The 12222-nt window shown below is 42.4% G+C and overlaps 1 protein-coding gene across 1 annotated transcript in view; it reads left to right on the top strand.

The window, feature by feature from the left end:
• CPLANE1 (ciliogenesis and planar polarity effector complex subunit 1) overlaps positions 1-12222 on the top strand; it is a 218550-nt gene that overhangs the window by 57416 nt on the left and 148912 nt on the right. The window contains exons 12-15 of the mRNA XM_078778809.1: positions 25-260; positions 2328-2906; positions 6559-6734; positions 11427-11507. Of these exons, the coding sequence (XP_078634935.1) occupies positions 25-260; positions 2328-2906; positions 6559-6734; positions 11427-11507 (1072 nt within the window). The remainder of the gene's footprint in view (positions 1-24; positions 261-2327; positions 2907-6558; positions 6735-11426; positions 11508-12222) is intronic.

The following is a 12222-nucleotide window of genomic DNA, read 5'->3' as shown; positions in this document are numbered from 1 at the left end:
CCCTGATTTGCTGAACTTGATCAGGGAGATGTTCTGGATGGAGAGGAATCTTCAGATGATGAAAGGGATTTTCCAGCTCAGCCTGAATCAGAGCTGCAACCTTTTGTGGGTCTACAGAGTGGTCGTCTGGAGTTTGCTACGATGCATGATGCTCTGTTTGGACAACACCACACTGGGTTGGGCTACAACACACTGGTTGGCCTCTTGGCTCGTGCCGAGACGAACCTGTTGATTGGCTGGGGCATGTTGTTGTCCTTGAGGTATAACTCTTACACTGCATTATTCTCTATAATTCTTCTGTTTTACATTTCTGCCTTGCTCTTCCTATTGCTTTTCAATGCTGCTCCTGGACTCCGTGTCCTTTCCTCCTGACAAGGTGGAAAAGTTTCTGTCAACCCTCGACTCTGATTCTGCAACTGGACCCGACGGCATCAGCCCACGGGTCCTAAAATCCTGCTCTGCTGCTCTATCTCACCCTCTCTCTGTTCTCTTCACCCTCTCTTTTGCTCAAGGTCAACTGCCATCTGCTTGGAAATCAGCCAACATCACCGCTTTGCACAAAAAAGGTGCAAAAACAGATCCTAGCAACTACAGACCAATCAGCCTTCTCCCAATTATCAGCAAAGTCATGGAATCCATCATTGCTTCGGATATGAAATCTTTCCTCTTCTCCAATGGCTTGATCTCTGATCATCAATTTGGTTTCAGACCAGGTCACTCTACTCTGGACATGCTGCTTCTGCTGTCTCAACAATGGATGGAGGTCCTCAATGCCAAACAGGAAATTAGAGCTGTCTCCCTCGACATATCACGTGCCTTCGACACAGTCTGGCACCCCGCTCTGCTCACCAAACTCTCCTCCTTTGGTATCCATGGAAATCTCCACGCATGGCTGGCGGACTTCCTCTCTAGTCGTCGTCAACGTGTGGCCCTGAATGGGTTTCTCTCATCTCCTCTTCCTGTTCAGGCTGGAGTTCCCCAAGGTAGTGTTCTGGGCCCTGTGCTTTTTCTGGTCTTCATCAATGATCTCTCTGACTCTCTCGAAAATCCTCTCTATCTCTTTGCTGATGACTCCACTCTCTGCCGCTCCATTCCTCTTCCCTCAGATCGGCAGTCTGCTGCCTCCTCACTCTCTGAAGACCTGGACAAAATCACAGACTGGTCAAACAAGTGGAACATGTCTTTCAATCCTGACAAATCTCACACTCTTACTATGTCTCTCCGAAAAGATCGACTGGACAACCCTCCCATCTACTTTCTCAACAATCCTCTCCAAGAAGTTCTGTCGCTCAAGATTTTGGGTCTCACTATCTGCCATGATCTTTCTTGGGAAAACCACATTTCCAAGCTGGCCTCCAAAGCCAGTCGCCGACTGGGCATCCTCCGTCGTGCGAAGTCCTTCCTCGGCACACCTGAGCTCCTCACCACATACAAGGCTTTCATCCGCAGCTCAATGGAATACTGTTCTCCCCTATGGGCCGGTGCTCCTGCCTCACACCTAGCTCGGCTTCACGCTGTTGAAACCAAAGCTTTCAGAATTATTGGAATCTCCCGCGATGAAGCTATCTCTGAGGGCCTCTCACTCACTCACCGCAGGCAGGTAGGTGGTCTTTCTGTCTTCTACCGACTCCTCTCCGGCCTTGCACCCCCAGCTCTCTCTGTGCTCTGTCCCCCAAATATTCCTACAGGTCGCACAAGATCTGCCAGCAACCCTCTGATGGTTAAACTGCCGAAATCTCGGCTCTCTGCTCACCTTCACTCTTTCATTCCTCTTTTCTCCCGCCTCTGGAACAAACTCCCTCACTCCCTTCAATCCCACTCCTCCCTCCAGGTCTTTAAAACAGCTGTTCACCACCATCTCTTATCTTCCCCCATCCAAAACCTTGATCTTTTCTACCCCCGCTAATTCACCCCAGATCCACCTTGTTTGAAATTCCAACTTCTTTCCTGGAAGTCCTGGCAGTGTCCATATGTTTTATACCTCTCCCACCGCCCCCTTCCCATGCCCCCCTCCCCAAAGCCCTCGCCCTCTCTCAGATCTCTCGATGTCTCCATGTCTCTCGGTCCCTGCTCTCAAATGTTGTGTTTGTGTCCTTCCCCCTCTCTCCCCATCTTGTCTACCGCTCCCGATGTTATATGTTTTATGTGTCGGTTTGTCTTTCTGTGTGATTAATGTTCGCTCTTTCACGAGCCTCGATCTTGTATACAAAAACAAAAAAAACAAAAAAAAAACTACTTTCATGGCTTTTGTAACATTTTTTGATTAATTTGTTCCTGAGTTTATCTCGGCTGTTTTTTTTTTGTCATGGTGTTTTTTTTTTTTGCAGAAATGTCCCAGACAGGAAATCGTACTTGGAGTTTGCGGCACGCTGCCTTGCATGGTTGTTCTCTCTTGTACAAAACCCTTCACTTTCATCTTCATTTGTGCAGTGGGCTTCTTTCAAAAAACGTCACCACAAGCCCACCAAGAAACATCGAGCTTATCGTTCCCTGTTGCTCTTTCGACGTAGCTTCTTAGCTCTTCGGTGGGCACCCATGCCCATTGAGGCTCTTCCATCTATATGCCACCTCACTCTCTCTTGTGTTGTGACCTTGCTATCTAAGCCACGACAAAAAGAAAAGTATGGGTATGATACCCAATCATTGCTCGCCTCATTTGGCTTGCTTAGCTTTGTGGAACGTGAGATTAATGACTCTTCTTCCTATCGGCTCCTTGGCCAGTGGGCATTCGGTTCGCAAACTAAGAGTGATAGCAGAGGATTCCGGATGGTGCCCACGTCAGATGGTCCTGACTGCTTCATTGTACCTCTTGTGCACCATGATGAGGGTGAAGATGTCAATGTTCGGGAATTTTTTCAAATGCCTCCTGATCCAACGGACAGCAAGCAAAATGATTCATCATGCAGGTATTGTGCATTTGTATGCGTGTGCGTACGTGCAGTCGTGCATGTTGAGAGTTATTATTTGAGCAAGAACAAAATATAATTTGCAGAGTGTCAGACCTGCCTTTTGATTTAGATATTTTCTCTCTTTACATTCATCACTCGCAGTTATATGTATCCTTAACTCTTATTTCAGAGATCATTTGCCAGCAGATGATATCACACATTCCTGAATGTCTGCATTGGTAAAATGAATCGCAAATTTAAATATTTCACACACTTACAGTAACCGGATTTGATTAGCTTGCTGTACACCAGTGGTTCCAAACCTTTTTTCTGTCGTTTCCCCCTTCAACCAGTTCAGCCATCTGGATTTCCCCCCACCCCTCCCCCACTTATATATATATATATATATATATATATATATATATATATATATATATGTGTGAACAAGGGAAAAAAGTAGCCAAAACACAAAATGTATTCGCTTAATAACATAAATAACATAATAAATAACATAAAAATATAGTAACACACACACACCCGTACACTCCTACACATACATACAAACCTACACACACAGAGACACATACACACTCACACATATAAATTTTATTTTAAAAAATTTATTGTATATATTTTTATTTGCCGACGATGTTATAAATGTTTATGTTAAGTAAAAAGTCGAAGAACAAAAGAATTAAAGATTTGAGATTTATTCACTAAAGCACAATATTACACGAATGCTAATATTGTAATTCCCTTGGAATAGGTTTCCCCCCTGGAATCCTAAAATTTCCCCACAGGGGGAAAATTCCCTCAGGTTGGGAAATGCTGCTGTACACATTGCTCGGCCAAACAAAGTTATCATTTTTATTTTTGAAAAGTAGTTTCTATAAAATACAAGTAAAAAAAAATGGAATCCTAAATGTGAGCTCTTTGAATATCGAGGTGGCATCCGGTAAAAATAAAATCGTGTACTGACAGAGGCAGTAGGACCACAGTTGGACACAACACAAACAGATAAAGAAAGTCAAGAGAGAATGGACGAAGACATTAATCTGCAAGTAACAGGATTGAGTTAGGTATGGCTATTTGGATTAGAAACAATTTTGAGTAAGGCTATGAGATGCTGGTGTGCCGCTTGCTTTGAAGCCCTGGAGGAAAGAGTGCAACTGAGGGAGGTATATCAGAGGAGAGGCAGTTAAAAAGAACAGGCCATTTGCCTGTTTGTAGCTTGAGAACAACAGGCCTTGTACTTTGGCCTCATTGCAGGATGTGCCAACCTGTATTACAAGTACATCTGTTCACTACAGGGGTGACAGGAAGGATCACATTATTATCCTATCTGGGTTATATCGATTACAGTAGATATGGGCTCAAAACGGCACGATAAGCTATATACACACGTTAACACGGTGTTTATCCAAGGAAGAAAAAAAAAACACTTGGGGGGGGGGGGGGGGGTATTATTAATATTGTTTTGTAATGACATTAATATTTTGCTATTATCATTAATGTTATTGTTACTTTTGTTGTTAGAAGCGGCCTTGGAAAAATGCGACCAGAAGCTATCTTAACATGGATATACACCTTAACATGGATTTCCCCAAGGCAGAAAACCCCCTTGAGGAGGGGGGGGAATTATGTCACGACAACCTCCATCATGTGACATTTAGTCCTGTCTCGTGTGGTTGAGATTGCATAAATAACAGCCGAATGTATTATGGTCTGACAGACAGATACCAAATTGTATATTTTAGTATGTTATGAGGTAACTTTTCATGTATAATTAATTTATTGTTCTATGAATATTCCAAAGTACAACCAGTTTTTGTAGAGGAGTGATTTATTAATGCTTTATTGATACAATACATCTCATACAGATTTGTTGATATAGCTTTGTTGTTATTGCAGTGTTTAAAGAAAAATTGTATATATGGTCTAAGCTCGATGAAGAGCTCGGACACAGAACAGATCATAACACAACACAACAAAGGGAACAGCAGGAGACGGGGGAAATGCCAATAGCAGGGCAGAGGGAGAAAGTAGACAGAGCCAGACAAACAAGGGAGGCAGGTAATGATGAGGGTTAGGGGGGAATGCAATGGGTGGACTCGATGGATACATAAGCAAACGTTTGAGAGGTTTAACAGGTGCTGAAAAGATCATGGCTTTTGATGGGGGATTACCTGAGATGGCGGTGAACAGGTATCTTTTGAAGACCTCGAGGGAAGAATTGGATCAAAGAGTGTGGAAGACGGTTCCACAGGTGGGAAACGAGAGGAATACATGAGTGGAGGTGAGCAGTGGTTCTGGATTTAGGCAGTTTCACCAGGAGGGGTTTACTGGTGTACAGCGTGCGTCGCTTGAATTGTCGCTTACCAAGAGAGATCATGACTGATCGTGAGACCCAATAGTTTTAATGACTTGACCTCTTTGAGACGGTTGTTGAGAAAGTACATGGGAGGGTTTAGGGAATGGTCCTTTCAGAGAGAGAGAGAGAGAGAGAGAGAGAGAGAGAGAGAGAGCGCGTGTGGGATTTATGAGGATTGAAAGACATGTTCCAGATGTTTGACCAGTTTGTGTTGTCAATATCTGAGGAGAGAGTGAAGAGGGTGCTGCCTGTCTGTCAGAAGGATGAGGGATGTCACACCAGAGAATGGAGTCATCAGCAAAGAAATAAAAAGGCTTTTCCAGAGTCAGAGAGATCATTGATGAAGATTAGGAATAGGATGGGGCCTAGAACACTGCCTTGGGGTACTCCAGCCTTGATAGGGAGAGGAGAAGAAAGTGTTTCATTGAGAATCCCACGTTGGCTACGAGAGTGGAAGAAGTCAGTGATCCAAGAATGGAGTTGGTCTTGGATTCCATAGGTAGAGAGTTTGGAGAGCGAGGCAGGATGCCAGACTGTATGAAAAGTTTGAGACATGTCCAGAGAGACGGTCCTGATCTCATGTTTGATATTGAGGGCCTCCATCCATTGTTGAGAGAGTAGAAAGAAGCAGCATGTCCAAGGTAGAGTGACCCCAAGTGAGATTAGGTTGTTGGAGAAAAGGAATGATCTTGTGTCAACTGTGATGGTGGATTCCATGACTTGCTGATGATTTGAAGTAAGATAATTATCAGTCTGCAGGTGAGGGGATCCGTTTTTTCACCTTTTTATGTAAAGCTGTGATGTTGGCTGATTTCCAAGCAAATGGAAGATGATCAAGGGTAAAAGGGCAGAGAGAGGAAGTGCAAGAGCAACAGAGCAGATTTTTAGGATGCGTGAGCTGATGCCATCCGGTCCAGTTGCATAGTCAGAGTCGAGGGTTACCAGAAACGTTTCCATCCCCTCAGTTGCAAAAGACACAGAATCCAGGATCAGTTGGGAACGATTGTGAAGGGTGGGGAGAGAGACAGAGAGACAGAGAGAGATTGGGGGACACAAGATTTTGAAGCAAAGATAGAATTGACGCATTTGGTCTTGACACTAGGTTCGTTTGGTAGCATGCAGTTGAAGGTCTAATATGTCCTCTCCACTCTCCTCCACCCCTTGTTTTTCACCCCAATCTTCTGCAATCTTGCTTGGATAATAGACCATGTTCTAACTGCGATGGACCATTTATGCTTTTGTAATTCTTATTGTCATTGTTTCTGTTGCTTATTTTCTCAATTTCTCACTCCAATGAAGGTTGTTGGCTTGCTGGCTCCTGCTTTCCCAAGAGACAGCTCGGTTTATGAGGAGCCTACACTGTAAGGATCATCATCGATGGAATGTAGCGCATGCAGTTCAAGCTGCTGTGCAAAACAGACTGCAAAATGCAGGCAGGAGCATCGGGCCATCTCGTCCTTTAAAGCGTTGTAAAGGTATGCTTTAACATGATGGCGATCACCAGGTCATTTTCTTTCCCTAGCGTTCACCTCCAAGTACAATGTCTCCCTTTTTGTGTAAATGTCTTCATTTGTCTTTTTGCCATCTTTCTTCCTTTTCCTTGCACAAGCTTGAGAAATTTCTTTCTTCCATGGATTTACATGTTTTCTAAATAATGGAGTTTCTGTGATTCTCATTTATAAACAACTGATAATATGCGGTAGGAATCGCGATACAGTTTTTGTAAGTACCTCTATTCTGCCCTACTTTGACAAAAGGAAGCAACTGCCTGAAAGGGGTTTTCTTGTAAATGAGGAAAATGTGTTTTTCTTTCTGCTCTCTTTGACAGAAATGCCAAATATCGGAAATGATATCTCAGAAATGGAGGGTCGTGTTACTTTATTTTGTGTACGAACGTGTAGAGCATACCTCAAAATACCTCAAATACCCTAGAACAAGTGATAACTCAATTTCGACAAAAATGACAGTTGCTTCCTTTTGTCAAAGTAGGGCAGTATTGTTGCATTTGATTTGTAAAACTTACACTCAGCTAGTGAATCAGGAACATAAAATGGTACATTTTTATGTGTCACCTGCCTTTGGGTGCTTTTGCTTCCTCTGCATGGTAGCCATAAAATGTGATTGTCATTAGTACTGTTGGCTCAGCGTTGTTATGGACGGTGGCTTGATCAGCACAGTGTTGCTATTATCTTATAATTATTTAACTTGCGAATCTATGTTGTCCTCTTTCTCAAGGGTTTTTTTTTTAATAGCTCGTGCTACAATTAGCACAAAGATCTCTCCATTGTTTCACAACAACATAATTTCTTTATTGAAACACATACAGCTTCTTGAGTTGTGGAACCCATGGAAATCAGCTCTTTTGCTCAGACGAAGGGTTCACACCTGAAACGTCAGCTTCTCCTAGTTTCCCCACAGAGGTTAGCACAATTTGATCAATGTCCTGTTGGTTCGTTCCATTATATCTCCTGTATAGACCAGGCTTAGCGGTGTGTTAAACACTTCACATTAAAGGCATGCTTATTGTAAAATATCTCATGCCTCCCCACATCCCTTATTTGTTCAAGCCTCCCTCTGTTTTAACCTTAAACCCTGCTGTTGGTGTCTTTCCCCTCTTTCTACTGTTCCTTTTGTTCTGTTGCATCTGTTCTGTTGTTCCTGAGCCTGGTGTTGGCTTAGCGGTTAGGGTGCCGGCTTGGGATCCTAGGATCCTGGGTTCGAATCCCGGTCGATCGCTGAATTATCGCCAGGGTGGTTGACTCAGCCTGTCATCCTTCCGAGGTCGGCAAATTGAGTACCAGCTTGCTGGGATGAATGATCCCGGTGTGTACCCCGGTTTGGAATAGGTACACCGTATCCCTGCACATCGTAAGAGCGTGACCAAGGGTTGGCGTCAGGAAGGGCATCCGGCCATAAAAACAAAACAAAAAAACATTACCTCAAACAGGGAACCATGATTGTCATGGGGCCAGCAAGGCTAACCCCCGCTCTAGTGGGGAAAATGGCCTTAAAACGATCATTCATTCATTCATTCATTCATATTCATCCTGATATGTTCAATGTTCTAGCTCTTTCATTAGTCTTGACTTTGTATACAAAAAAAATCTCGATTGATTAATTGTGTAATTACAATAAATAAATAATAATCGTAAAATAATTAATTTCTTAATCAATTGGCGAATAGCATACATAACCCACCACTGTTTACTCTGAATCTAACTTTTTGAAAATTAATTAATTATGTAATTGATCTAAAAATTAAATAATTAATTAATCAAAAATACCCTTTGTAGCCACATCACTTGGTCAATGTCATATCCAAATATCATCTTAGCTCAAAAGGTGTCTGAAATATTGCCCAGATGAGAAAGAAAATAAATAATTGATTGATTAATTACGTAATTAAAATATATAAATGAAAATTGTAAATAGTTTAAAAAAAAAAATCAATTGGCTAATATCATACCTAAACCACCACTGTTTCATCTGAATCTGTAACTTTTTGAAAATTAAGTGATTAATCGAAAAATTAAATAATTGATATATTAATTACCTCAAACATTACCGACTTCTACCGACTACCGACTCCTCTCTGGCCTTGCCCCCCCCCAGCTCTCTCTGGTCTCTGTCCCGCAAATATTCCTACAGGTCGCACAAGATCTGCCTGCAACCCTCTTTTGGTTAAACTGCCAAAATCAAGACTCTCTGCTCACCTTCACTCCTTCATTCCTCTTATCTCCCGCCTCTGGAACAAACTCCCTCACTCTCTTCAATCCCACTCCACCCTCCAAGTCTTTAAAACAGCTGTTCACCACCATCTCTTATCTTCCCCCATCCAAAACCTTGATCTTTTCTACCCCTGCTAATTTCACCCCAATTCCCCTTTTTGAAATACCAACTTCTGTCCTGGAAGTCCTTGGTGTCCTTGTGCTTTATACTTCTCCCTCCCTCCCCCCCCCCCTTCCCATGCCTCCTCCCCCCGGGCCCTCTCCCTTCCACACATCTCCCTGCTCTCGGATGTTGTGTTTGTGTGCTTCCCCTTTTCTCCCCATCTTGTCTTCCGCTCCCTCTTTTTGTGTATTTTGTTTGTCTGGTCGATTTGTTTGTGAAGTAAATGTTAGCTCTTTCACGAGCCTCGATTCAGTATACAAAAAAAGAAAAAAAAGAAAATTGATTAATCAATAAATGACAAATACCTTTTACAGGCAAATCACTTGGTCATTGTCGTGTCCAAATATCAGCTTCCTAGCTCAAAAGGTGCCTGATATATTGCCCAGATGAGAAAGAAAATAAATAAGTACTCAATAAATCGATAATAATTAAGTAATTCATCAATTAATCAAAAAATAGAAAATACCATTTTTGCCAAAGCACTTCTTCACTGTTAACTAGCTCAAAGGATGGCTGTGAAAACTGAGTACGGTACTCCGCTCTGTCGTGCGTTATGCAGCGCCTGGAGATGGAATAGAGAGGGAGCAGTTTACAAAAACGTTGGCAAACGACTTTATTAATGGGAGTTAAATAGAGGCAGAGGTTTGGCGGCATTTGCCCAATAAGCAGACAAATAATGTGCCACCATCCAAACAAAGCAGCAAATCCCAGTTGTTGGGTTTTTAAGTGATCGGATTTTAAACAATTTGTTTTTAATTGAGTTCAGTTTTTTTAAACAAGATAAAAGCAGCAAGAACACCTAACTATCTTGGATGACAGTTCCATAAATTGTTTCTCATTAAAAGGTGAAATCGCTTTTTATCCCCGTACGTTTTTTGAAAAAAAAAAAACTGGGGATATTGTAATCGGCTCTGTCTGGCTCTCTGTCAAAGTCTGTATTTCTGTCACTCTTTCTCTTCCTAAACAGTTGTGCAAGAAATAACCAAACTTGGTAGGCATGATCACCACATGATGTGGAGGTGCAAGAGCGGTATACTTTTTGGCCCTGCCCCAGGGAGTCAAAAGTTCGAACTTTCAATATCCAATATCTTTCAATATTTTCAATAACTTTCAAGACCCTGGGGCGGGGTCAAAAGTTCGAACGACAAAAGATAGAAATACGGGCACATTATAAAATGCTTTAAACCGGTGAAGCCACTTCAATATATTGGGGGAAATGCCAGGGGGCATAGAAAAGGCCCCTTTATATGGTATGTGACATGTGGCAAACTCTTGCAAAGAAGGGACATTCAAAAAATATTGTGTGCATTCTTAAGAGGAACCAAGTAATGCTCTAGAAAAGTTAATATAAAAGGGCACCAATTTGATTCATACAGTTCAAAAAACTTTACTTACTTATGGGTTTTAACCTATATATGGAGGGCACCCCTTGATTTGACCTTTTCTAGAGCATTACTTGGTTGCTCTTAAGTATGCACACAATATTTTTATGTCCCTTCTTTTTTTTATGGTTTTGCATTTTCCACAAGCTATTGAATGTCCCTTCTTTTCTCGAGTTTGCCACACTGCACATACCATATATATGGGCCTTTTCTATGCCTCTGGCATTTTCCCCAAGAATATCCCTTCTTTTCTTTAGTTTGCAACATGGCATATCTATGACGTAAGAGGGATGTCTGTCTGTCTGTCTGTGTGTCGCCATTTTTCTCAGAGATGGCTGAACGGATCTTCGTCAAACTTTTAGAGGTTCATCGGTGAGTGCCTGGGAGTGTTTTGGGCAAAAAAATAAAAATAAAAAAAAATTGGAGTTAAAAAAATTAAATCGTTCAATAGTGCCTACGCTTTTTTAAAAATTAATGACAGTTATATACAAGTACACATTCGCATAAATAGATACAAAACAATCACCAGACATTTGAACACAAATAAATCAAACAATTCCGGAAGTGTACGAAGTTTAGTAGTAAGGCTTCTTCTTCTTCTTCCTAATCGGCATCACACTTAACTCGGAAATGTGATGAACGGCACATTCAGCAGCATATATTCAACGAAAAGGTGATGAACCCCTTTCCACTCCCCCCACTCCCTTCCTCACCCCTCCCTCTCCTGCCTCCTCCCCCATCCCCTGCCCGGCAATGCTGGGTACTCCTGCTCGTGTTTTATAAATGAATTTCTGTAGAGTATTTATGTTTTAATATTTTCACGTGTCACCCTTATTGAGAACCCTTAATTTATTTATCATTGGGTCATGGGTGGCTTTAACTCTCCCTCTGCAGGGGAGCAGCTCTTCCTGCGAGGTCTGCATACTGAGGCTCTCAAAATGTGGCAAAGGGAACTGGCACATGACCTGGAGAAAGGTGAATATTGCAGATATTGTTTGACTTCTGTGCAATCCTAAACCTCTGGACAGAATGAGTTGAAAACTGGTGGTTGTATGTAGGATGTGCTCTGGAAGTCTTTAGGCGATAAAAAAAATTCAGTTCCTGGGGTTCAGGATGGGTGGGGTGAGTATCCCAATTTTCTCCATGCAAATGTGTATCATAAAGCGCTATCTCGTGGAAGCTGGTATTAGAAGTCGTCTATATAATAAAACTGAAAAGCCTGGTAGATAGGTTGTTTGTCCTCAGCTGTGATGTGTAGTGTATAGCGCCACCCGGTGGTTGTGGGGGGTATTACATGTTAGGGTTAGTCAGCTGTGGAGATGACTTGTAATGTGCCGTACACGTGACAGAGTGCAAGTGCTTTATTGACCCCTGCCAGAAGGAGGGGATATTAATTTACAGCATATATTTGCTGTGTCCCGGTGTGTACCCCGATTTAGAATAGGTGCACCGTATCCCTGCGCATCGAAGAGGTGACTAAGGGTTGGCGTCAGGAAGGGCATCCGGCCATAAAAAAAAACATTGCCTCAAACAGGGAACCATGATTGTCATGGGGCCCGCAAGGCTAACCCCCGCTCTAGCGGGGAAAAATGGCCTTTAAAACGATCATTCATTCATTCATTCATATACTTTATTCAGCAAAAACCCCATTCACATACCCCATCCTCCAGAAGGGTGGGTAAATAACCAC

The sequence above is a fragment of the Myxine glutinosa genome, chromosome 1 (assembly GCF_964187855.1).
Source record: "Myxine glutinosa chromosome 1, kmMyxGlut1.1, whole genome shotgun sequence".
In the NCBI taxonomy this organism is placed as follows: Eukaryota; Metazoa; Chordata; class Myxini; order Myxiniformes; family Myxinidae; genus Myxine; species Myxine glutinosa.
The sequence above is the reverse complement of the archived record's forward strand: the minus strand, read 5'-3'. Positions and strand labels throughout refer to the sequence as shown.